This window comes from Panthera onca, chromosome F1 (genome assembly GCF_046562875.1).
Source record: "Panthera onca isolate mPanOnc1 chromosome F1, mPanOnc1 haplotype 2, whole genome shotgun sequence".
Taxonomy (NCBI): domain Eukaryota; kingdom Metazoa; phylum Chordata; class Mammalia; order Carnivora; family Felidae; genus Panthera; species Panthera onca.
Genome location: NC_138355.1, coordinates 13,769,759 through 13,795,957, shown reverse-complemented (window position 1 = coordinate 13,795,957; position 26,199 = coordinate 13,769,759). Strand labels below are relative to the sequence as shown.

Below are 26,199 nucleotides of genomic sequence, written 5' to 3'. Positions count from 1 at the left end.
TAGTATCATGTCATCTGCCAATAGTGAGTTTTACCTTTTCCTTTTCAATTTGAATGCCTTTTATTTCTTTCCATTGCCTAGCTGCTGTGGCTAGGTCATACATTCCTCTGGACGATCACATAAAGTAGGTTAATTCTACTGTCTCTTTCCTCATGGAGAATTTCAGGCTCAGAGAGGTTAGGAGACATGCACATGGTCATGTGAAATTCAAACCTAGGTTTCGTCAGGATTCCAGAAACGATTTTTTTCTACTGAATATCAGATCGAAGTAGATATTAAAGAGTAGGGGGCATATAAAATATTTTCTCCCACATGCAAAGTGCTGTTGGGAATACAAAGGGGAAACTGAAGAAGAATTAATAAGCTTCCTGGAGGAGGAAGTCTCCTTACCTAAAATGAAAACTCGTGTTAAGACAGGCATGTCTGAGAGGATAACGAACGTGTAAAAGGAAAACTTGACATGGTAAGAGGTAGGAAGGGTCACTGTGAGGGTGGAATGTTCCAGAAAGGTTTTTTTCAGAATTTTGCTCTTGATGTAGATGGACCTTGAGCTAGATGTTATTCACGTAAGTGGCAGTGAGGAGGTCAGGGGCCTGGAATGGGTTATCGTAGTGATCTCCAAGCTTTTCCAGGGTGCGTGGATCCACCTCCCCTGCCCCCACCTAAAAAAAAAAAAAGTTTATTATTTTGAGAGAGAGGGAGAGAGAATCCCACCCGACCCAGGGCTTGATCCCAAGAACCGTGAGATCTTGACCTGAGCTGAAATCAAGAGTCAGACACCTGAGCTACCCAGGAGCCCCGATCTGCCTCCCCTTTTAATATCACTTCAGCTGGAGAACACGTGTTGCTTCAAATACAAAAAGTTGCTTTGAATCAATAACTATGTGAAAACGAATTTTAATTGTATTGACCACAGTAGCACCTATAGACATTTGAAGCATAATAGTTCACGTGTGTGCGAGACATTATTTATTTGGTCCACAGTTAACTGCCACCTGCAGTTTGGGAATTCATGACTTAGAGGATGTGTGATAGGATAGTTTATAGAGGAAATAAAAGTTAAAGAATCAAGGTAGCCAAGAACAAGTAACACTCTGCCTTGTTTTACAGGCCTGTGCAGATATCTTCTGCACATGTACCTGTAGTCTCTTCAAAAGGTTCTTACTTTCTAAGCTTGGCCTTTTGGAAATTGTTAGACGTCCAGTATATATTTAACTGCTACATCCAGCGTTCTGGTGGCATAAAATTCAGTGGGGCTCAACAACCTTAGCTTTTAAATTCAGCAGTTTCCCTCTTACTACTTAAAAAATACTAAAATTAGATACTGAGCTCTGAGCTGTTTCAGGGGTCCCTGTTTTTCTGGAACATGCTAGAGTTACCTAAGCCGTATACATACAGTTCTTACGTTACTTACATCGTAGAGTGTTGAGAAGTAGAAAATCACCTGTCCCCAAAGGCACAGGAGGAAATGACGTATATGTATGACAGAGGCCTTAGTTGGAGATCTTTGCACTGACGTGCTCCCCCGAGATGTTATTTGCTCTTGCAGAATATTTGCAGACTTTTAATAAGCTAGACGAGGAAAACTGTAGTTAAGTATACTTTGTGTAGGAAAAGGGGAAGCAGAAAGTTGAAAAAAGTTGCAGAGAAAGTGTAAGAAGGAAGTAGAGAATTTAAAGGCGCATCTGGTGTAAGAGGATATACCCTTACCTCCTCTAACTGGAGGGAATCACTGTATTTCTGATCCTGCATCGATGGCTCACGGTGGAAATTCACCTGCTGAGTCACTGGGCGAGTGTAACAGTCTTCCCTGAGGTTTCAGAAGAAGGCAGTTGCATTAGAATTGATCTCTAAGGTCTTTTCCAAATCAAAATTCCATTTATCTTGGTACTTAATGGCCTTGCGCCATCGTCATGAAAATTACTATGTTTCGTGTCCTTTGTTTTAAAATATACAGAAACGTATGCTAGATTTTCATAATTTTGCTTAAAGGTTTAAAATAAAGAGTTTTGCTATTTTAAGGTGAAAAAAGCCCCATCAATTCATAAAACTCAGCTATCCAACATGAGGCATTTCCAAGGATTAGCTCAGCTTTTAGTGCCCTTTTGGAAGAGAACTTTTTTTTTTTTTTAATTTAAAAAAAAATTTTTTTTTAAACATTTTTATTTATTTTTGAGACAGGGAGAGACAGAGCATGAACAGGGGAGGGTCAGAGAGAGGGAGACACAGAATCTGAAACAGGCTCCAGGCTCTGAGCCGTCAGCACAGAGCCCGACGCGGGGCTCAAACTCACGGACCGCGAGATCATGACCTGAGCCGAAGTCGGCCGCTCAACCGACTGAGCCACCCAGGCGCCCCTGGAAGCGAACTTTTTAGTGGAGGCCCTCTCTTCCTACTGCTTAGAGTCTTTGACTCTGTATAGAGTTATCATGGAAAAGGGCGAACGAGTTAGGATCACTGTGGGGTCGAGGGGAAGGGGACGGGGCAGGTGGGAGAAGAAGACGGACAGATGGACGAAGACCCCATGGCACCAGTTCTTACCAGCAATCGGATTGCACCGTAACATTCACGCACAGCAGGGTTTGCCTTCCTCTACGTCGCTCTTCTCACCTTTGACCTACGTGTCAAGTTAGCGTTCCTCTACGTGGCGTGCAGGGGAGACTGTACTACAAGGACTTAACCAAAAAGTGGTTGACTGGCATGCCTGGGCACGGAGGCCTCGCAGTTTGGTATGTGGTTTTGGGCCACAAACTGATTGCATAGGGACTTCCAGCTACCTGGTCAGAAGGTGGCTGCCTCACTTGTGAGCATCGGGTTTGAGTTCCAGTCGGGAGGGAGGGGAAAGGAAAAAGGGCGGGAGCCATAGCTGGGTCTGTCCCCCAGGAAGTGGATAGCCTTTGGCCACGTTGTAGACATTTGTTGATTGAAACTGGGTCTGATGGCCGCTCAGGCTGTGTACAGGGAGTCTGTTTTCGTGGGCACGTTTAGTGCCCCGTGTCAAGTGAGAGTTGTGTTGAGAGGGGAAAGGGGGTATCGACTGGATAATGAATAGTGGCTGCTGTGTCTACAGAGCCAGAAATGCCTGCTGTGCCAGGATGCCCAGTGTCCCGTGGCTCATTCATATATTCAGTTATTTATCACGTATATTGTGTACCTGTTCGTTGTCAGTCACTGTTCTGGATGCCAGTGAAGAAATTTGTAGGCCAGAATTCCTTGCACTCACGGAGCATACAGTTTCGTGGGAGAGAAAGGCATTAACAGATTAACGAGTATGTACATACATGTGCACTAAGGAGAAAAAGTAAGGAAGAGAATGGGGCCACAGAGTATGGGAGAGGGGTATGAAAGGTAGTGTGGGGGTGGGAATGCCATGCCAAAAAGGTGATTGAAGTTAAGACTTCGAGTGGGAGAGCAACCTACAAAGAACTCTGGGCTGAGGGCATTCCGGGCATAGGAAGCAGCAAGTACAAAGGCCCTGAGGTAGATGCATGCTTGATGTGTCTGTGAAATAGTGAGGAAGCCAGTGTGGTTGGAGTGGGTGTAAAAAGCGATTTTTATTATGAGGTTGGAGCAGTAAGGGAGAGCCGGATCACGTAGGAAACTGGGGGGCATGTTCTCAGTGATCTGGGGATCCTTTTTGGCGTTCTGAATAAAGCCGTGGCTTGCTCATTTGTTCTGACCTCTGTTTGAACAGGCTCATCTGGGGACTGTGTTGAGAATGGGGGCAGTGGCAGACGCAGGTAGGCCAGCGAGGAAGCTATTTTAGTAATCCCGAGAAGATACAACAAAGCCTGGGCGGGAGTGATGGTAGCAGAGATAGTCAGACATAGTTGAATTCTAGAAACATTTCAAAATTAGAGCCCGTAGATTTGTTCATGAACCAGATAGGAGAAGCGAGAGAAGGTGAGGAGTCAGGAGTGACTCCCAGGTTTAGGGCCTGGGAGGATGGGGGAACCACAACAGGAGATGAGGAAGAATGTGGAAAGGGCAGGTCTGAGAGATTTGAAGTCTGGTTTCGGACGTGCTAGGCTTGCCATGCCCGTGACGTCCGACTGGAGCTGTCGAGTAGCCAGTTGGGTGTATTGAGTCAGGAGCTCTGGGGAGTGGCATTGGTGCCTCTCTGCCTGAGCAGGGGATCTTGACCAGACCCTTGGCCCAGCACAGCCACCTCTGGCCGCAGCGTCAGGTAAGAGGAGCAGCCTCGGGTGTCCTGACCTGGGGTGACCCAGCTTCACCTCCCAGAGCTGCCGGGATCCCAGCTCCAGGCAGGGTGGCCGTGGGCCAGTGCTGTGGAGGCTTTCCCGAGCCTGCCCTGGAAAAGCTGGCGTGTCTGCCCTTGTCCCCCCCCCCCCCACCACCCCCCCCAGGGGGGGAATCTGTGGTGAAGGCCGGGGTGGCCGGTGGCCTGGCAGAGGAGAGACCGCTGCCTTGTGTCCAGCTGGGCGTCTCTCTGGTCGGGTCGTGCTCCACCTTCAGGCTCCTGAATGTTTTGCCCAGAGCTGTGGTGAAACCGCTGCTGCTTCCTCTCCCTAAAGCGCTTTTCTCTCGGGACCTAGGACTCTCCCCTGGGGAGTTGTCTTCGTCGCGGCTTCAGCTGGCTGTTGGCCAACTTTCCGGGAGGCTGCGATGGACCGTCCCCCGTCCGTGTTGACCGGGAGATGCTGGCGGCGTTCGGGGTTGCCGACGGCGGCCTGGGAGGGAGGCCAGTGGCCCTTTGAAAGGACTCAGCTGACAGTGTGTGGCTCCGAGTCCAAGTTGGCTTAGTACGCGGTGTGCCTCACAGTCTCCAACGTGCGCGACCCAAACGGCCGCAGAGGAGTCTGAGGAGCACGAAGCCGAGTTTTGTTTCACCGTGTGCTCTGGGGAGGGTGCAGCGCGACGGGCGCGTGCCTTTAGTGCATCCGGCCGCGGAAGTGGCCGCCGGAAGTGGCCGCCGGGGCGAGGAGCTCGTGAGGAGTCACCCGCCCACGCCCCACACGGCCCACGCCCCCTGCTGCCTGGAGGTTACTCTGGACGCCGCCTACGGCCCTCCTCCTTGTCACCGTCATCATCATCACCGGCTGAAGATAGCCGCTGCCTCCTTCGCTTCGTGACTCTCCACACCCTGTGGGGAGAGGAGTTCAAGAGAAGCAACCCCGATAAATAGGTTCTTCCCTGTCTTTATTGTGCTAAGTACATCTCCCGTGCACGTGCCGTCGTGGCCATTTTCAAGTGCGCGATTCAGCGGTATGGACTGCCATCACGTTGGGCACCCGTTCCTGCCACCCGTCCCCAGAACGCTCCTCGTCTTGTAAAACTAACCCCATTCACCAGCTTCCTCCCTCCCCTGGCTCCTGGCATCCGCCATTCTGCCTTCTGGCTGTAATTTCGACTACTGCGAGCACCTCGTGTAAGTGGAACCATGCGTATTTGCCCTTGCGTGACTGACTGGCTTATTTCACTCAGCATAGGGCCCTCCAGGTTCCCCCGTGCGGGAGCCTGTGTCAGAGCCTCCTTCTGGAGGCTAACAGTCCATCATGTGGGTGTACCGTGGGTTGCTTGTCAAGTCATCAGTCAGGGCCGACTTGGGCTGCTTCACATTTTAGCTGGTGTGCATCATGCTGCTAGGAACACGGGTGTACGAGTATCTCTTAGAGACCTTGCTTTTTTAATTTTTTATTTTTTTTAACATTTATTTATTTTTGAGAAGAGAGAGACAGCATATGCGGGGGAGGAGAGAGAACGAAGGAGACACAGAATCTGAAACGGGCTCCAGGCTCTGAGCCGTCAGCACAGAGCCCGACGTGTGGGCCTGAAGTGTGGGCCCCGTACCCTCTGTACCCAGCGGAGCTAGCGCCTGCTCTACCTCCTCCTGCTTTCACCTATCCCGCTTCACTGCATGCCCAGTGTTTCTCTCCTGAGGCAAAGCCCAACACACCTGTCTTTTGTCCACTTCTCCAGCAAATTAGATTTGTCTCTGGGAATGTGTTTGTAACATACCAACCTACTGCAGACCAGCAGAGGGAGCTCCATGAGAGGTCAGCTCTCATGACCTGAGCCGAAGTCGGCCGCTTAACCGACTGAGCCACCCAGGCGCCCCTGTCATTTTACATTCCCACCAGTGGTGCAGAAGGGCTCTAATTTCTCCATGTCCTCACCCAGACTTGTTATTTTCTGTTTTTGTTTTTGTTTTTTTTCCCCTTATAGTAGCCATTTTATGAGTATGAGGTGGTATCTCCTTGTAGTTTTATTTACTCTTCCTGATGCTCAGTGATGCTGAGCATCTTTCATGTGTCTGTTGGCCATTTATATATCTTCTTTGGACATGGGATGTTTTTGGTTGTGGCTGAATTTTAGGAGTTCTTAATATAGTCTAGATGTTAATCCCTAATCAGATACGTGATTTGCGAATGTTTTGTCTCATTCTGTGGGTTGCCTTTTTATTCTGTGGACAGTATCCTTGGATGTACAGATTTTTAAATCTTCATGAAGTCCAGTTTGTCTGTTTTTTTCTTTCTGCCTGTGCCTTTGATGTCGCATCCGAGAAATCATTGCCAAATTCCATGTCGTGACTTGGTATATTTTTTTGTTTGTTCTTTAGGCTTCAGTCTCCCGCTGCCCCATTTACCTGTTTGTTTCCTTTCCTCTTTCAATAAAGTTATTAGACCAGTAGATCAGGAACATATCTTAGATTTAGTACATCTTTATTCATCCATACCACAAACGGGGAGAGCATTCCGTGTAGAGGACAGGCAGAAGCAAAGAGGATGGGAAACGAGAGCACACAGCATAGCTGGCTGGAACGGAAGGCCCGTGAAGGGGTTGGTGGGTCAGAAATCTGGAATGTAGATGAGGCCACGCCATGCCGAAGCTTCTCCTGTGCTAAGTGGACGGATGGAAGGCAGACGGTAGTCTCACAGCCACAGGACCAAGTTTACTACTTATTGTTTTCTTGAACTAGGCCCTTAACCTTTCTGAGCCTCAGTTTCCCCGTTTTATCTATTTAACAAACACTGATGTGGTTCCAGACACTATTCTGAGCACTGTACAAGTATGAACTCATTGACTTCTCCCACCAACCTTGTGAGGCAGGTGCCTGAGCAAGAGTATTATCCCCATTTTACAGAAGGGGAAGCCGGTGCCCAGAGAGTTTAAGTAACATGTCAAGGTCACGGAGCCAGTAAGTGGTGGAGCTGGGATTTGAACCCAGGCCCTCTAGTTCCAGAGTTCATGCTTTTAACCATATGTTTCGCTGCCTCTCTGAAATGGGGAGAAGAGTAATTCCTCCCTCTAAAAGTTACCCAGGAGATCTAATGAGATGATGCAGGTGAGGACACATTGTATGTTGCACAGGGTTTTGCAAACACTGTTTATTATTAGCTAAAAATAATCAAGCAACACTCTGGAAATGGATGTGATTCTCAAGCGTATTGGGAGAAAGGGACGGATCAAGGACCAAGCCTTGGGGAAGGTCTGTGCTGAGGAACAAGAAATTGGTTTTGGAAGGACATCAGGCACACTCACTGTTGACCCCTGTGGACAGGATCACAGTCGGTAAAGAACCCCAGCTCCAGCCTTCCAGTCTCTACAGACGGCTGTTGTGAAGGACAGTGAGGTGCTCAGGGGGATAATGTCCATGCAGAGGGGACCAAAGCCAGGTCTTTCCCGCTGGCAAACCAAGAGCTCGGTCGGGGACTGAGAACATAAGGTCGTTTGGGGTTCTGACTGTAGCTTTTTTTTTTTCCCCCTTCTGCTGGTGCAGAAAAAGTGCTCGTGCATTTTCCCAAGCAGACCACAGCTCAGGCCTGCTTTACATGCGAAGTGAGAGATGTTGAACCAGGACATTCCTGGGTTTGGGGTGCCCTTGTGGGGACAAGGGCCGAGTGCCCTGTGCGTGGTAATAAGACTCTGGGCTGGCTGTGCGGGCATCCCTGTCCCCACAGAGGCCAAGTTGCTGCACCTGCTGTGTTTGGAACACTTTTCATGTGAGTGCCAGGGAGGGGAGGAGGAGACCCCGGGATCTTGTGATCTCTCTCTGGCTCTCAGCGAGGTGTGTGGTCTGGTTTATAGGTTGGAGGGGTGGGGGCTTACTGTCTATCTCTGTTACTTTGTGCACCGCAAGGTAGTCATTAGAACCTTCTTCCCGTCTCCCCCTCCGGCTGGTGATTGATGTGTAAAAAGCGCTGGGAGGTGCTGACCTGAAGAGCCCCTGAGAGAGCTGCCGAAATAGCACGACAGTGACCTCGCCTGGGCTTGTTTGAAGTGGTGTTTAGGAAATACTCCTTTGTTGTTGTTTTTTAAAAAACTTTTTGATGTTTGTTTATTTCTGAGAGAGAAACAGAGCGTGGGCGGGGGAGGGGCAGAGAGGGAGGGAGACATGGCATCCGAAGCCGGCTCCGAGCTCTGAGCCATCAGCACCGACCCCGACGCGGGGGCTCGAACTCGCAACCTGTGTGCTCGTGACCCGAGCCGGAGTTGGGTGCTCAATCCACTGAGCGCCCCCGGTGCCCCAGCATTGAATTTCTTTAGGAGAGGGCATCTGGCGGTCCCAGCTTCCAGGCTGCTCAGGCTCTTCATAAAGGTGGGTGGCTGTGGAGGAGAGCGGGAACCACTCCCGCTCGGGTATATTTAAGAATGTCAGAAGAGAACCTTCTGCCTTATGCTGAAAGAAACTATCTTTCTAGAGAAGACTTCTGGGGAGGACGGATGTGTCTTGTCATGTCCAGCAGCCCCTTGTTAGACAGGTGTCAAGAGAACTGCCACCTTCCGATCACCATGGTCTCCCAGCACCCACCTGAGCCTGGGCCCGTTGTCTCCGGGCTCTCCGGCGTCCCTTTGGTGGCCTCACTTCTAAGCGGCGCTGGGGGGTGGGGGGGGGGGCAGGGAAGGCCTCCCTTTCTTTGTAGCGGCTTGTGGACTGGGCCACGCATCTCCTGATCCCAAAGAGGCGGCACGCTGGGGGTGCCCTACGACAGTCCACGGCACCGGTGGCCGCGGGGCTGCAGCAGGAAGGAAAGGATAAGGTGTTAAGAAGGAGGCCGAGGTAGGCAGAGCTGTGCCCGAGGAGTCGGCCTAACCTTGAAGAAGAGAAGGTTCCTGGTACCGATGTCCGAAAAGGTGGGGGTCTTGCCATTTTGTGTGCGGATCGTGGCGGATCAGAGTATTAGTTGGGATTCTCGAAGTTGCAGGTGTCAGAAACCCAGCCCACTTAGCCTCACGGGAGGAGAAAGGGCACCCGAGAGAAGGAGAGGATTCGGAATCTCAGGTTACTGGGCCAGCACGCGTGGCCGGGCTCACGGCGTTCTCTCCCCCGCTTCCCCGTGCCTCCCTCTCTTGCTGTCATTCCCTCAGCTCTGCTCACGGTGCCACACGCGGCCGCCACCGCAGCCGCCCCGGCCCGCGTCCCGTCAGCCTCCCAACCCGTGGGAGCGAGTCTGTCCTTGAGCTGTTCCAGCCAGAGTCCTGGGGCACGTGGCCGTGGCCAAAACGTGCAGGAAGGGTCCTTTCCCACAGTGAAATCAGCAGGCTCCTCGGGCGCTCCCACGAGCGCGCGGCCGGACCTCGCTCGTCCACATGCTGCTCCGGGCGCTTGGTAGAAATCGGTGGAAACTCACCCGGACCTCGCCATAACCGTGAGGAAGATCGTCTTCTTACAGATGAGGAACGGAAGTTGACTGAGCTCATGGGCCTAAGAAGTAGAGTTGCTGGGCTTCAAACCCAGGCAGTTTGGCTTAGTGTCTATACACTTAACCCCCAGGCCACATCGTCTTTTTCTGGCAAGTTCAGGGCGACTGCAGTCTGGGCAGGAAGGACGCCCACTGCAAGTTGATGAAAATCAGAGTTCTAGGTAAGAATCTGAGGGGAGACCGTCAACCTCCTAACTTGCACTGGGGCGCCTGGGTGGCTCAGTCGGTTGGGCATCCGACTTCGGCTCAGGTCATGATCTCCCTGCTCATGAGTTCGAGCCCCGCGTCCAGCTCACAGAGCCTGGAGCCCGCTTCGGATTCCGTCTCCATCTCTCTGCCCCTCCCCTGCTCGCACTCTGTTCTCTCACTCTCTCTCTCTCTCTAATATAAAAAATAAAACATAAAAAAATTTAAATATCCAAATTTTCACAAACAAGAGAGAGAACCCACCCTTACATTGTAGTAATTCTGTTTTTGCAAGTCAAGGTACTTCTAGAATTCTTTCGTGGAAATTACCACGCAAACCAGTTTATAAAACACGATAGATACCTGACTCAGTATTCTGTAAGGTTGCCTTGTTGTTGTTTTTTAATATTTTTCACATTTATTTATTTTGAGAGAAAGAGAGAATGAGTGCGTGCACAAGTGGGGGAAGGGCAGAGAGAGAGGGAGACACAGAATCTGAAGTGGGTTCTAGGCTCCGAGCCGTCAGCACAGAGCCCGACGTGGGGCTCCAACCCACGAGCAGTGAGATCATGACCTGAGCCAAAGTCGGACAGTTAACCGACTGAGCCGCCTAGATTTGGTTGCCTTGTGTTTAAAAAAAAAAAATTTTTTTTTTTTTAGTGTTTATTATTGACAGAGAGAGAGAGACAGAGCGTGAGTAGGAGAGGGGCAGAGAGGTAGAGGGAGACACAGAATCCGAAACAGGCTCCAGGCTCCGAGCTGTCAGCACAGAGCCTGACGGGGGGCTCGAACTCACAGACCGCGAGATCATGACCTGAGCTGAAGTCGGGACGCTCAACCGACTGAGCCACCCAGGTGCCCCTTGGTCGCCTGTTTTTTAAGCCAAAATGATACTGATCGCTCACTTCAGTGTCAAGATCTGGCTTTGAATGACCCGAAGCCGTTGCCAGCAGTCTAGTCCAGCAGGCCGTTCACCGTCCCTGGGAATGGCCAAGAGGACCGAGGCGGTTCCGAAGGAGGAAGGGCCGTGCCGCACTGAGCCACGGCGGAGGAGACAGGTGAGCCTTCCCTGGTGACCTGAGAGGGCGAGCTCTCAGCCCGGAGTAACCTCTGACAGGTTTGATAGAACCCCAGTCACGTGACGCTCGGGCTGTCTCTGGGAGTCGCAGCACAGGGCAGGACCCAGGGAGTGTGGGAGTGCTGACGCCCCTGTGGGTCTGGCGGCAGAGGGGCCCGCAGAGCCGAGATGTGAGTCACGCGCCCATTTCCTTCCATTCCATGGGCCCTGGCTTGTCAGGCCCTGGGTAAGCCGGCCGCCTGCCAGGACGCCCTCTCTCTGGGTCGTGAAAGGTGCCCCCCTGGGAGATTTGCCGGGGCTTGTGCCTCCCCACTGCGGCTTGGGCCCCGCAGCCCTTCTCTGGGCCTCTGGTTCACCAGTGAGCCAGCCTGGGGCCACTGGGGGGGGGAACAAGGGCAAGTGGAACTTCATTCGCTTTTTCCCTTCTCTTTTGGATCGGAACTTTTGCGTCCTGTTTTTATGCTTAGTGGTTACCTTCGCACTGTTGGCACTCGTATTTGACCTCACGATAACAGAACTTCAGCAGCTAGTCATTCGTGTACCGATAATGATTGAGTTTCCCTACCGTGTGCCAGGCACTTGTCCGGGTGCTGGGGAGACAGCCGGAACCAAAATTTCTGCCCCGAGTACCTACCCACCTGGACTATTTCTACTCTAACCATGCCTTTAAGAGCTTCCATTTTGCTTTGCATTTTCATTTCAGCCTGTTTTCAAAAGCTCCCAAATTAGCTGTTTGTATAAGATTTATTGTTGCTGTTTGACTTTTTAAATTAAAAAAAAATTTTTTGTTTTTTCAGTTGTTATTTAGATTTAGCCGTATAGTTACCAGTTTCTTTTCTAACAGTTAGTTGCTTCTTGCGCCCTGCCCCTTAGTTTTGGATTGGGGTTCCTTCATGAAATGTGTCTTTAAGTGGATCTTTCAGTCAGGGACTGTTAGTAAACATTCAGGTTTTGTTTGCTTCAAAGTAGATTGTGCCCTCTCTTGAATGATGATGTAGAACTTTAGCGCAAGAGTTCTTTTCCTCAGCACTTGACAGAGAGCGTTTCGTGGTTTTCTGGCCTCTATTTTCTGTTTTCTTCAAAAGAAGAGGCTGCTGTTTATCTAGTTGGTACTTCTTTAAATTTCTTTAATGTTTATTTTTGAGAGCGAGAGAGCGAGAGAGCGAGAGAGAGACCAAATGCAAGCAGGGGAGGGGCAGAGGGAGAGAGGGAGACACAGAATCCGAAACAGGCTCCAGGCTCTGAGCTGTCCGCACAGAGCCGGACGTAGGACCCGAACTCTGGAACGGCGAGATCATGATCCTAGGCGAAGTTGGACGCTTAACAGACTGAGCCACGCAGGTGCCCCTAATTGCTACTTCTTTATAGAAAAATTTGCTTTTACTGTTTTTCTCTGTATCTTGGTGTTTGACATTTTTCACTGTGATGTGCCTTGTGCAGACTTTTTTCTGATTTACTCTTGGAATTTGATATGCCCTTTCATTCTGAGGACTCGTATGTTTCTTTAACTCTAGAAAATGTTCAGTCATATCTTTAAGTACTGTGTAGGTAGACCCAACCCACTGTAAATTGGATGCTTTTGACTCAAGTAACGGGAGCCTCAATGAAAATAGACCTCAAAGTCATTTTAAGAAATGTGTTATTTCACATTAAGTAGATTCAGATACATTATTAAAATGTATATTTCACATAACAAGAGGCCAGGATGCAGTGACTTGAGCATCTGTTAATCCAGCAGCCCAAGGGTCCAGCTCTCTGCTGACTTAGCGTCTGAGGACGCCAAGATGGCTGCCTTTGCTCTGTCTGTGCTTTCTTTGCCGTTAGGGCCATTAGGAAAAGATTTTTCTTCCCAATGTCTTTGTGAGATCAAAGCAGCTTTTCCTAGATATCCCCTTCTCCACCCTGTTTATCCCCAGACATCTCTTTCCGACTTCTTTGCCAGAATTGCAAGGAGAAAGGACACAGTGATTACTTTAGACTTACCGGGATCTAGTTCCCCAAACTGGGGATACGATCAACCTTCTGAGTCACTGGGAGAAGGATTGGACACCAAAACGAAGTAAGAGGTCTGCCAGTGAGGAGAAAAACCAGAGTGGTTGTTGGGTAGGCACCCAGCAGTGTTTGCTACCCATGTTCTCGTTAATGTCTCTTGCTGCCACTTCTATTGAACATATGTTGTATCTTTTTATCCTGTCCTTCATGAATCTTGACTTTTATTTCCTATTTTCAGCTTCTTAATCTTTTAATCGCATTCTGGGTAATTTCCTCAGAGCTGTCTTCTAGTTTACTATCTTTCTCTTTAGCTAAATCTGCTGTGCAGCATGACCATTGAGTTTTCAATGTTAACAACTAAAGTTTTAATTTCTGTAATTTCTGTTTGGTTCTGTTTCATGTCTTATTCTTTCATTATGGTTCTTACCTCTTTTCTTTTTAAAGCTTTTAATTGTGTGTATAGTCTTGTTCATCTTTTTCTATTAATTTAAGTTCTTGGAATTATCAATTCCAATGATCAATTATCAATTCTCCTGTTTTTGTTTGTTTTGTTGACGCCCCCTCATTGTGAATTGTATGCACTCACTTTCACTGAGTGTGTATTTTGAGAATGTGGAAATTCACTACAGAGCCATTTTATATTTACTTCTACAGCATTAATTAAAAAAAATTTTTTTTTAACGTTTATTTATTTTTGAGACCGAGCATGAACGGGGGAGGGTCAGAGGGAGAGGGAGACACAGAATCTGAAACAGGCTACGTGCATATGTAGCTTTGTTAGATATTGCTACCTTCCCCTCCACTGGGCTTTGCCCTTTTGCACACACATCTGGAACAGAGGGGAAAGTGCCCCTCCCTGCAGCCCCGCCACCAGAACATGAAAGGAAAGAAATGGTGTCTTTGTGTAGTTTTGTGTGCATTTCTCTTATTTTCATTGCAACTGGGCATCTTTTCGTACGTTTGAGTACAATTCGTCTATCGCCCCCCGTGAACCGTTTCCGTCTTTTCATGCCCAGTTTTATTGAGATACAAATTGACACGGTAACATCGTGTAAGTCTAAGGTATACAACTTGACAATCTGATGGATGTATGTGCTGTGAAATGATGCCCACAAAAGCCTAGTTAACACTGAACTCCTCAGAGAGCTCCATTTGTTTCTGTTTATATCTTTTGCTCACGTTTCTGGTTTTTCACCTTTTCTATTTTTTTGGCATTATTTGTAAATTAGAATGATTAGTCCTTTCTCTGTGACAGAAGTGATATTTTCTCCCAGTTCGTCATGTGTCTAATGACTCGAAGTCTGTTTTCTTTACCACCATGTTATCCCTTGTACAGTTAAGAATAATAAGCTTATGTAGGACTTTGGTTTCGAGACATCAATTAATAATTTACTTGTAAGAGTTAACAAACACCTAGTTGGTTAAGTGTCTGACTTTTGCCCGGGTCACGATCTCACGGTTTGTGAGTTTGAGCCCCAGATCGGGCTCTCTGCTGTCAGCACAGAGCCTGCTTCCCATCCTCTGTCCTCCTCTCTCTCTGCCCCTCCCCTGCTCATGCTTTCTTTATCTCAAAAATAAATAATAAACATTAAAAAAAAAAAAAGAGTTGGGGTGCCTGGGTGGCTCAGTCGGTTGGGCATCCAACTTTGGCTCAGGTTCATGATCTCATAGTTCATGGGTTCGAGCCCTGCGCTGGGCTCTGTGCTGACAGCTCAGAGCCTGGATCCTTCTTCGGATTCTGTGTCTCCTTCTGTCTCTGCCTCTCCTCCCTCCTCTGTCAAAAATGGATAAACATTAAAAAAAAATTTAAAAAAAGAATTATTTGGTGCTGCTCCAGCCAGCAGGCCTCGGGTTTGTGGTTCTGACCCACCGCCGTCAGGCTCACTGAAAAGGGAAGCTTTCTAGCCAGCACTTAGGACTGCTGGAAACAGAAGAAGGGCCCCCTCCCTGTGGCCAGAGGTGTTTGGACAGAGGCGTCGGTCCCGGCGGCTGCGGGGAAGGCTCTGCGCTGTGTGTGGGCAGTTCAGGCACCAGGGTCCTTGTCGTCTGGCTCATGGAAAGGAAATCTTTCCTTCTGGTGTCTTCTGTTTGTTGGGATCCAGAGCCGCTGGAGGAAGTGATCTGTGGGATTTTGTGGCTGATCAGAGTAGATGGCAGTTTTGGGGAAACAGGCATCTGTAGGATTTAATGTTCACCTGTTAACCTTGAGCTTTAGCCGAGATTCTGAGCCGGTGTCTCGGAGCAGGGACTGTGCCTTGTAGAGCATGGTGTCTGTGGGCCAGGAGCTCAAACTGTGCCTGCACCTACCTATTTATAATTGGTGCTTGGCTCCTTGCCCTCCTTCACCACTGCTCACAAGAAGAGTGATGCTGTCTCAATATGAGTTGTGCTTGTTGAAACCCTGCTCGGGGAACTCAGAATAGTTCCTATGATAATCTTTTTCAAAAAGTGTCCAGTTGTTTATTTTGGGAGAGAGAGAACCCATGTGTGTGAGCAGGGCAGGGTCAGAGCGAGAGGGAGAAAGAATCTTTTCTTTTTAATGTTTATTTTTGCTTGTGCAAGCGGGGAGGGCAGAGAGGGCGACAGAGGATCTGAAACGGGCTCTGTGCTGACAGCCCAGAGCCCAACGTGGGGCTTGAACTCACAGACCGAGCGATCGTGACCTGAGCCGAAGCTGGACGCTCAACTGACTGAGCCACCCAGGTGCCCCAGCGAGAGAGAGAATCTTAAGCAGGCTCCGCGTGCGGCAGGGAGCCCCTTGCGGGTCTCGACGTGGGTCTCAATCCCTCGACTGTGAGATCATGACCTGAGCCAAGATCAAGAGTTAGACGCTCAACTGACTGAGCCCCCGGGCGCCCTCCTGTGATAATCTTACTGTCAGACGTTAGTGGGCACAGGAATCAACTGGGGTGAGAATGCAGATTCTGATTCAGGAAGTCAGAGGCGTGCCTGAGCCGTAGGCTGCCGTGATGCCGATGCTGCTGGTTCAGGGACCTCCCTGAGTTGCGAGGGCCCCGAAGCAGCAGTCCACAGCGCGTTTGAAACAGAATCACCCGTCCCCTGCTCGTTTCAAACGCAGACTCCTAGGTTGGACCTCGGGTCTCTGGGACCAGCCTGTCTCGGCTGGGGCCTGAGGATCGGCTCTCTGGCTGGCGCCGCTTCCTAAGTGACGTCACAGGTTTTGAACCGCTGGCCCTGGGGAAAACGAATAGGATGGTTTAGGTTGGACGAGCCCATCGTTCAAGGAGGCAGAGACGTGGAGCCGCACGGAAAGTCGGTTGTAGAAAGCAGGCCGGTGGGGAAGACTGGCTGAGAGCCTCGGGACTGGCAGGAGAACGGGGGCCTCTGCCGCCCTTCTCTCCAGTGCGTAGGATGCGATTTGACGAGTCTTTCCCCGTCCCCTGGTCTCACCTTCTTTTTCTAGTCGTCCGGCATGCTCTGCCCACCGCACGCCGAGGTGCCCTGACCATGAGCCTCAACTCCTCCCTCGGCCACGGGAAGGAGCTGAGTAACCTCACAGAGGAGGAGGGTGGCGAAGAGGGGGTCGTCGTCACCAGCTTCGTCGCCATCATCATCATCACCATGTTCGTCTGCCTGGGCAACCTGGTCATCGTGGTCACCTTGTACAAGAAGTCCTACCTCCTCACCCTCAGCAACAAGTTCGTCTTCAGCCTGACCCTGTCCAACTTCCTGCTGTCCGTGCTGGTGCTGCCTTTCGTGGCCACCAGCTCCATCCGGAGGGAATGGATCTTCGGCGTGGTCTGGTGCAACTTCTCCGCCCTTCTGTACCTGCTGATCAGCTCGGCCAGCATGCTCACGCTGGGGGTCATAGCTGTCGACCGGTAAGCTTGCCGCAGACGTCGAGAATGGAAGAGTTAAGGAGCGTGTGCAGAGTGGGAACGGGAGACATCATCTCGTTTTAGCTCCTGGGGAGGATGTCGGGGGCCTCTGCCGGGGAGGGTGAGAAAGCCTCTTCCAGCCCTTCAACCAGAGCATCTCTGATTTCAGCTGACCGACACTGCATATAGGTTTAGTCTTTAAAAGGAGTTCCGTTGCTTGCAAAGAAAGTTCTCGAAATCTCTGGCCCGCGCTTTAAGGATGAGAAAAAGAAGCCGGGGAGGGTGATGCGTCAGAGATGTTGGTTTCCCAGAGGGCTGCCTGCCGTCTGCTGCTTTGGTCGGGCCCCTGGATTCATCTTGCATATTAGGATTTTGCTCTGATGGTCAGTTCGTTCACCACAGGCCAGTGTGTGACTTCGGAGAGAGAGTAGATTCAGCTTGCGGGACGGGGGAGGAAGCTAGCAATGGAGTCAGAGGAGACTAGCCAGGGTTCTGGTCACTTGGTGACACAGTCCCTGAGCTCCCTCGGGGACCGTCAGTATTTTAGCTGACGAGTGGTAGCTGGATGGTCCATTCTGAGCTCAGACCTCCTCTAGGCCCAAGGCCGAACCCTGTTGGCTCTCGGCGGCTGTGGGGGATGTAAAATGAAGGAAGCGACTGGTCAGAACTAATCAGTTGGCTTCTCTGAATATCTTTTTTTCTCCAGTAATGTAAATGTTACAGAAAATGTAAAGAATAAAGTAAGAAATGTCCACAGTCTCACCACTGTTTCATTTTTAGTATATTTGCCCCCAGTAATTTTTGGTTGCATACAGTACATTTTTTTTTTTTTTACAGTACATTTTTTAAATAGGCTTTATGGCCCATGTGGTTTTTGTGAGCTGCTTTTTTACTTAACAAGTGATGGGGAGCATTTCCTTCCTCCGGCGGTTGTCACGTGCCCTTTAAGAACATGATTTTTTTTTTTTCAATATATGAAGTTTATTGTCAGATTGGTTTCTGTACAACACCCAGTGCTCATCCCAAAAGGTGCCCTCCTCTATACCTATCACCCACCCTCCCTTCCCTCCCACCCCCCATCAACCCTCCGTTTGTTCTCAGTTTTTAAGAGTCTCTTATGCTTTTGCTCTCTCCCGCTCTGACCTCATTTTTTTTTCCCTTCCCCTCCCCTATTGGTTTCTGTTAAGTTTCTCAGGATCCACATAAGAGTGAACACATATGGTATCTGTCTTTCTCTGTATGGCTTATTTCACTTAGCATCACACTCTCCAGTTCCATCCACGTTGCTACAAAAGGCCATATTTTGTTCTTTCTCATTGCCACGTAGTATTCCATTGTGTATATAAACCACAATTTTTTTATCCATTCATCAGTTGATGGACATTTAGGTTCTTTCCATAATTTGGCTATTGCTGAGAGTGCTGCTATAAACATTGGGGTACAAGTGCCCCTATGCATCAGTACTCCTGTATCCCTTGGGTAAATTCCTAGCAGTGCTATTGCTGGGTCATAGGGTAGGTCTATTTTTAATTTTTTGAGGAACCTCCACACTGCTTTCCAGAGTGGCTGCACCAGTTTGCATTCCCACCAACAGTGCAAGAGGGTTCCCGTTTCTCCACATCCTCACCAGCATCTATAGTCTCCTGATTTGTTCATTTTGGCCACTCTGGCTGGCGTGAGGTGATATCTGAGTGTGGTTTTGATTTGTATTTCCCTGATGAGGAGCGACGTTGAGCCTCTTTTCATGTGCCTGTTGGCCATCCGGATGTGTAAGTGTCTATTCATGTTTTCTGCCCATTTCTTCACTGGGTTATTTGGTTTTTGGGTGTGGAGTTTGGTGAGCTCTGTATAGATTTTGGATACTAGCTCTTTGTCTGATATGTCATTTGGAAATATCTTTTCCCATTCTGTTGGTTGCCTTTTAGTTTTGTTTGTTGTTTCCTTTGCTGTGCAGAAGCTTTTTATCTTCATAAGGTCCCAGTAGTTCATTTTTGCTTTTAATTTCCTTGCCTTTGGGGATGTGTCGAGTACGAAATTGCTACGGCTGAGGTCAGAGAGGTCTTTTCCTGCTTTCTCCTCTAGGGTTTTGATGGTTTCCTGTCTCACATTCAGGTCCTTTATCCATTTTGAGTTTATTTTTGTGAATGGTGTGAGAAAGTGGTCTAGTTTCAATCTTCTGCATGTTGCTGTCCAGTTCTCCCAGCACCATTTGTTAAAGAGACTGTCTTTTTTCCATTGGATATTCTTTCCTGCTTTGTCAAAGATGAGTTGGCCATACGTTTGTGGTTCCTAGTTCTGGGGTTTCTATTCTATTCCATTGGTCTATGTGTCTGTTTTTGTGCCAATACCATGCTGTCTTGATGATTACAGCTTTGTAGTAGAGGCTAAAGTCTGGGATTGTGATGCCTCCTGCTTTGGTCTTCTTCAGAATTACTTTGGCTATTCGGGGCCTTTTGTGGTTCCATATGAATTTTAGGATTGCTTGTTCTAGTTTCGAGAAGAATGCTGGTGCGATTTTGATTGGGATTGCATTGAATGTGTAGATAGCTTTGGGTAGTAATGACATTTTGACAATGTTTATTCTTCCAATCCATGAGCACGGAATGTATTTCCATTTCTTTGTATCTTCTTCAATTTCCTTCCTAAGCTTTCTATAGTTTTCAGCATACAGATCTTTTACATCTTTGGTTAGATTTATTCCTAGGTATTTTATGCTTCTTGGTGCAATTGTGAATGGGATCAGTTTCTTTATTTGTCTTTCTGTTGCTTCATTATTAGTGTATAAGAATGCAACTGATTTCTGTACATTGATTTTGTATCCTGCAACTTTGCTAAATTCATGTATCAGAAGAACATGATTTTTAATGGTTCCATATTGTGCCATCCCGTGGAGGTAGAATTTATTTTTACAGTCCCTTTGTAGCTTCCTACTTGGAGGAACATGTGTGTGGTGAAATTGTGGTTTTGGTAAGAAGAAACACATGTTCGCGATTCTTCGTGTGTAAAAGGCAGGTTGTTTTCCAGAAGACTGGATAGATTTTTACTCCAGTAGCTGTTCGTTGGCATCCGATCAAGACTGATTATGTAACAGTAAAAAAAAGTAATTGGGGGACGCCTGGGTGGCTCGGTCGGTTGAGCGTCCGACTTCGGCCCAGGTCATGATCTCACGGCCTGTGAGTTCGAGCCCCGCGTCAGGCTCTGTGCCGACAGCTTGGAGCCTGGAGCCTGCTTCAGATTCTGTGTCTCCCTCTCTCTCTGCCCCTCCCCGCTCTCTCTGTGTCAAAATAAATAAAACATTAAAAAAAAAAAAGTAATTGGAACTTTGTTGGCAGTGGGGAGACATGGGATCTCGCCATTGTTCCAATTTCCATGTTTTTAAAAAGTAGTTGATTTTTTAAATGTTTGTTTATTTGTGAGAGAGAGAAAAATCTTAAGTAGGCTCTGGGCGGGCAGCACGGAGCCTAATTTGGGGCTTGAACTCACCAAACAACTGTGAGATCATGCCCTGAGACAAAATCAAGAGTTTTAGCTGACTGAGCCACCCCGGCGCCCCCAAATTACTGTTCCTTGAATTTCCTTTCCTGGGCCCTGGGTCCTGTGGGACATGGGGTGAAGGCAAACCGCTAGAGGAGAGCTGAGGATTTTTTTTTTTTTTAAGTTTATTTATTTAGAGGGAGAGAGAGCAGGGGAGGGGCAGAGAGAGAGGGAGAGAGAATTGTAAGTAGGCTTCATGGTGTCAGTGCAGAGCCCAAGGTGGGGCTGGATCTCAGGAACTGTGCAAACCAAGAGCTGAATCCGTTGCTTAAGGGGCTGAGCCCCCCTGGGGAACTGGTTTTTAAGTGCCTCTCTTGGAGCCGTCTGTGTATGGATGTTTGGGAAATTGTGCCCGCTGGGCAGGGGCAGGTGGGGGAGACTCAGTTGCGTTGCCCAGTTTGGTGCTTTATTCTCTCCTGTGGGGGTGCTGGCCGGATGGCCATGTAGGAAGGGCTCTGGGCCTGGTCCTTAGGGCGGCAGGATACCAGCGGGCACAGCGCACAGACCTTGCCCACGTGTTCACACGTAGGCGGCAGAGGCCTGCCAGCGAGGGCGGGTGTGGACACAAAGCATAGGGAACTGGCGCGGCCCCAGTCCTGCTTGGGGTGGCAGGGCCTGGAGGGCTCCCCGGAAGAGGTGCCACTCGAGTAAGTCCTAACCACGAGTAGGATGGCACAGGCCTGGAAGAGCTGGAAAAGACCCTTCGATGGAAGGAACGGCGTCCAGCAGGTAGTGTGGGGAATGCACGACCAAGGTGAACAGATGAGCGGAGGAACTCACAGCGGAGGGGAGGGGAAGGACCACGGAGTACGTGGTAGTGCTGGGCGGGGCCTCAAGCGGGGAGGAGGAGCCCAGGGCCTTGTGGGGGGTGGGGGGGAGGTGTGGGCGTGCATCCTAGGTGGCTGGAGATCGTCTCCGGCTGTTAGTGGTGGCTGGAAACACGGTGACACACACGTGTCACATTTACCCGCTGGAGCTTTGATCCATGCGGCCTGACTCCACACCACCCCGTGACAGAGCCGGTCCAGAAGGGACCTGTGCCTCCCCTCGGTGACCGTTACCTCCCCACCACGAGGTGCAGCCAGGCAGGGTCTTGGCCGGTTCTGGTGATTACAGCGTACCGACCCCTGTCATCGTGTTTTCAAGTAACTTGGTGGCAGATGCAATTTACTTTTTATTATTGGTCGTTTATTATTGGTCATGTGGCGTAAAGATACAAATTGACTGGGCCAGTTTACGTGATCCAGACTTCTAAGTGACATAATATACTCCTTCTGCCTGCTTCATTTTAGTACATTAATTTTACTCTATCTTGCTAATTTTGGAGGTCACATATTTGTCCCAGTCTATTGGAAACCTAGAGATGCAACTCTGTGTGTGTGTGTGTGAGAAAGAGAGAGAGAGAGAGGTGGAGGGGGAGGGAGGGAGGATGAGGGAGAGAGAAAAAACAGCAGTAGGACAGGAGGGAAGAAGAACAGGACAGGACTAGAGGAGAGAGCCGGAAACGTGTCTAAGAAAGTGGAAGGGGGTGGGGGGGCGCCTGGGTGGTTCAGTCAGTTAAGCGTCCGACTTCGGCTCAGGTCATGATCCCGTGGCTTGTGAGTTCGAGCCCTGAGTTGGGCTCTGTGCTGACAGCTCGGAGTCTGGATCCCGCTTCAGATTCTGTGTCTCCCTCTCTCTCTGCCCCTCCCCCACTTGTGCTCTGTCTCTCTCTGTCTCTCAAAAATGAATAAATGTTTAAAAAAAAAAAAAAAAAAAGGAAAGTGGAAGCGGAGAACCCGCCGGGGCAGGTGTCATGACCTCCACTGAAAGGGGTTGCTGCTAATACACAGTCCTCCCAGCAAATCCTTGCAACTGGGGGCTGGCTCCCATTCTGCAGGTGGGCAGAATGAGGCTTTGTGAACCTGCCCCAGCTCACGTGGCTGGTAGGCAGCTCGTCGGGTTCCGAGGAGGCGGAGGCGGGACTCAGAGCAGACTGCAGAGGGAGCCACCCATCAAGTCCAGCAAGCGGCTAGTTTGACCCAGGGTTTCTCAAGCTGGCACTGCTGACGTTCTGGGTTGGGTCACACTTTGTGGGGATGGGGGGCCGCCCTGGGCAGCACCCCTGGCCTCTGCTCACTAGATGCCGGTGGCTCCTCCGCAGTTGTCACCACCCAGAATGTCTCCAGACATTGCCACGCGTCCCCGGGGGGACACGTCGTCCCCACCGAGAACCCCAGCTAGAGAACTCCGCAAACTAAGTTGGCAGATGAGCCAAAGGAGAACAGACCGCGTAAGAAGAATGGCTGACTGGAGAGAGATTCGGTGGGAATGTCGGTGTCCGAAACCGGCCACGTGGGGAACGTCATGTGACCCGGGGAGAACTGTACCCCGAGTGAGGGTGTGACGTGGTCGCTTAACCCGGCAGCTCGTCGGGTTTTCGCGGCACGTGCGGGTGGACGCGGCCCCGCCTCCGAAAACGGGGTTCGGTGAGGGAAAGCGGCTGGCTCTGGGGGGTGGGTGGTTACGGTGCAGGGTCACCAGTGCCACCGGGAGAGCGTCCGTCCGTGGTAGCGCACTGTCCCCGAGGTGGCTGGAGTCGGCCTCCGCTCCGTCCTGTTTGTGGTGGAGGCGTCTTAGCGACACGGACCGACGTCGCTATCTTAGGGGCCGGTCTTGCAGCAGGACAGCTAAGCTTCGGAGCCCCTGTGTGCGTAATGACTTTTTGGTTACACGAGACGTCGTGGGAGGCTCTTCTGGGACCTGGGGTCGTGCTTGGGCTCGTGCCTGAAAATGAGCTGCTGGGGAAAAGACAGAGCTTCAGAAGCCAGTTAGGAGCACGGAAGGCAAAAGAAGCCTCTCTGTTCGGTCCTCTAATGACGTGCAGGGACACAGGAAGCTGCTGTCGTGCTGTATTTTCCTTTGAACCTGCAGCAGGCCTCAATGAGGCTAAGTTTAAAACATGAGGTTTCAGATCTACAAAATCCGTGTCTTCCCTTGGGCAGATGGGGGATGTTCTGTATCTTGATAGAGCCGTAGATTTGTGCGTTTCATCGTATATAAGTTTTACAAAAAATGAAATAAATGGAGGGTAACTGGGCAGCACCCTGGCCCTGGCGGCCTCTCTGACTCTGGGAGACTGACCCCTTGGGAGCCGGCCTCCGGCCCCCAGCACCCCGGTGGGACTCGGGGTTCAGCTGGGAGAGGTTATGGTCACGTCCCACGGGAATTGCTCGTGGCCGGGACCTTAGTCAGCGGGTGAAACAAATACCATTTATTATAGAAAAGGAGGAGTCTTGCCATAAAATAATAATAATACCTGGATGTTGAGAATAGCCAGAAGGATTATGTGTGGAGGACCGCTTATTAATTGTAATTATTTTTACGACCGCCAGAACAGGGCTGGTCAAAGGAGCCGGGGGCAGTTAACATTCCCTGGCCCGGCTTTGCTGTGCTGCTGCCCCTGGGGTGTCTTGAGGTCAGAGAGCCTGCACACGGTTTAAAAGGGCATAGAAAAATAGAAATCTCTGCCTTGTTTCTTTTTAAGAGTGAAGGAAACCTCCTAGGCAGCCTTCAGTCCCACCCTAGCAGACCCCCTCACGTTGCGTTGGCTGGGATGGTGCCACACAGGTCAGTGTCTCGGCCATGACTTGGCAAGAGGTAGGAGACCACCAGAATGGCCCGATTCATCTCTCGGGACTCAGAAGGGCCCAGTGTCCCCGTTCAGTCATAGCAGTTGGGAGCAGCACGAACGATCTGGGTTCCCGTTTTCAGGAAGGAAGGGGGAAAGGTCGGTGGACAGGCAGAGACCAAGCTCTGCCCCTGCCATGTGAAGAGGAGGCATGACGCAGGCCTTTCCCTCAGTCTGGCCCCTGAGTTCTTGGGGCCAGGGCTTCTGTGGTTCCCACGTTACAGATGAAGGCCACCCAAGGTCACACAGCTTGTAGACGGGAGAGCTGCCCTCTGGACCCAGGGATCGCAGCTCCAAAGGCATGCTTCTTTCCCTGGGCTGCTCGGACTTTGCAAGATGCAAACCCAGGTACCAGCATAAGACACTGATTGTTTCATCCCAGGCCACGTGCAATGATAGATAGCCGTGACCCATCCCAGGGTCCCCGCGAGATCCTCTTTTCAGATCCCACACCCGGGGAGCGTGCAGCCGGACATCAGCAGCCCCTGGCTCACCTCCGGTTAGGAAGGCGCCATGGCTGGCTCAGTCGGTGGAGCATGCAACTCTTGATATCAGGGTTGTGAGTTCAAGTCTCATGTTGGGTGTAGAGATTATTTAAAAATCTTTTTTTTTAATTTTATTTTTTAATGTTTATTTATTTTTGAGAGAGAGAGACAGAGCATGAACGGGGCAGGGGCAGAGAGAGAGGGAGACACAGAATCTGAAGCAGGCTCCAGTCTCTGAGCTGAGAACACAGAGCCCGACACGGGGCTCGAACTCATGAACGGTGAGATCATGACCTGAGCTGACGTCAGACACCCAACCGACTTGAGTTACCCAGGTGCCCCCCAATCTTTTTTTTTTTTTTTTTTTTTTTTAGAGAAGCAGGGACACCTGGGTGGCTCAGTGGGTTAAGCGTCTGACCTTGGCTCAGGTCATGATCTCACGGTTCGTGGGTTCGAGCCCCGCGTCGGGCTCTGTGCTGACAGCTCGGGGCCTGGATCCTGCTTTGGATTCTGTGTCTCCCTCTCTCTCTGCCCCTCCCCTGCTCACGCTCTCTCTCTCTCTCTCTCTCTCAAATATAAATAAACGTTTAAAAAATTTTTTGAAAAAGGGAAAGTCTTTCACAAAGGGTGTAGATGGGGGAAGCCTTCCCTCCAAGAGGGTGGGCAAGCAGCATGTGGCAGTCAGGCCGTGGGCCCTGTCCCTGCGCTGCTGGTGCCCTGGGGTGACTCAGGACGGGAGATGTGGGATCCTTGGCCCCGTTCGTTTTCTGCCATCCTGTCTGTACCAGGTGGCATCAGCGTGGCCACCCCTGTCTTTTCCACAGGCTGCCCTCACGGGGAAACCCTAGTATTCATTAAACAGCATTTCCTTTGGGTAAAATGTCTGGGTGGGGAGGATGTGGTTTACTTTCAGCCCCATGATCTAAATCCTCCCTGGCTTTCCCCCCGGCGCCTCCGTGCAGTGCTGAGCTCCGTGCAGGTTCCCCACAGGGCGGGTGCTGGCTCACACCTCCCCGCACCCCAGAGCTGCCTTCCTCCTCAGCGACTCCTGGGCCAGTGCCTCCGATCTCTTAAGACCTGGGTGTACGTGCGTCTCCCGCAGGAAGCCTGGGCTGACCCGCCTTCTGGAACAGGTGCCCCGCCAGTGTGCAGCTGGAGCCCTCCAGGCCTCCCTCCTCCGCGCAGGGCCGAGGGATTAAAAACCACCCCTGTTGTGTGGACTCCGGGACAAGACGGTTTGCGAGGAGTCGCTGGCGTGTCACTGGGGGCTGTGGGGCCAGATCGTCTGGGTTTACGTCTTGTTTCTTCCCCTTATCTTGGGCAGGCTGCTTATTCTTCCTCTGCCTTAGTGCCCTCGTCTGGAAAATGAGGGGGATGATAACACCCACCGCTTCACGCAGTCGTTGGTGAGGATTCCATTTAGCTCTTACACCCCAGACGCATGCTCTGCCCACGTGTCTGTCTCTCGCCACGTCTTCTCACTGCCTTTCCTGTACGTAGCACAGGCGTTCAGCAGGCCTTCAGTAAATGTCCATCGATTGAATGAACCCCCTAGTCCGTCAATATTATTCTGGCTTTTTCATGACCCTCTGGAAACGAATCAATGTCAGGTTGATGTCAGCAACACAGAAGTGATCTGGCTTCATGCACGATCCCTTAGGACTCCTGTAGGTGCCCCGAGAGGACCCACAGCCCCGAATATGATTGGGCTCTGGCATCGTGACTCGGAAACAGGACCGCCCGAGCCCTG

At 50.4% G+C, this 26,199-nt stretch overlaps 1 protein-coding gene across 10 annotated transcripts in view; it reads left to right on the top strand.

Moving 5' to 3' along the window:
* GPR161 (G protein-coupled receptor 161) overlaps positions 1-26,199 on the top strand; it is a 60,243-nt gene that overhangs the window by 12,201 nt on the left and 21,843 nt on the right. For 7 of the 10 annotated variants that reach the window (XR_013553222.2, XR_013553221.2, XM_078441167.2 and 4 more), the window contains one exon: positions 16,346-16,763. The exons of 1 other annotated variant lie outside the window; for it this stretch is intronic. Coding sequence is in view for 7 of the 9 variants with exons in the window: in XM_078441167.2 (XP_078297293.2) it covers positions 16,346-16,763 (418 nt within the window). In the remaining 2 variants the exon portion in view is untranslated. Of the gene's footprint in view, positions 1-4,780; positions 5,390-12,694; positions 13,033-16,345; positions 16,764-26,199 lie in introns of those variants that run through there. 2 more of the 10 variants (XM_078441169.2, XM_078441170.2) reach the window with 2 other exon arrangements.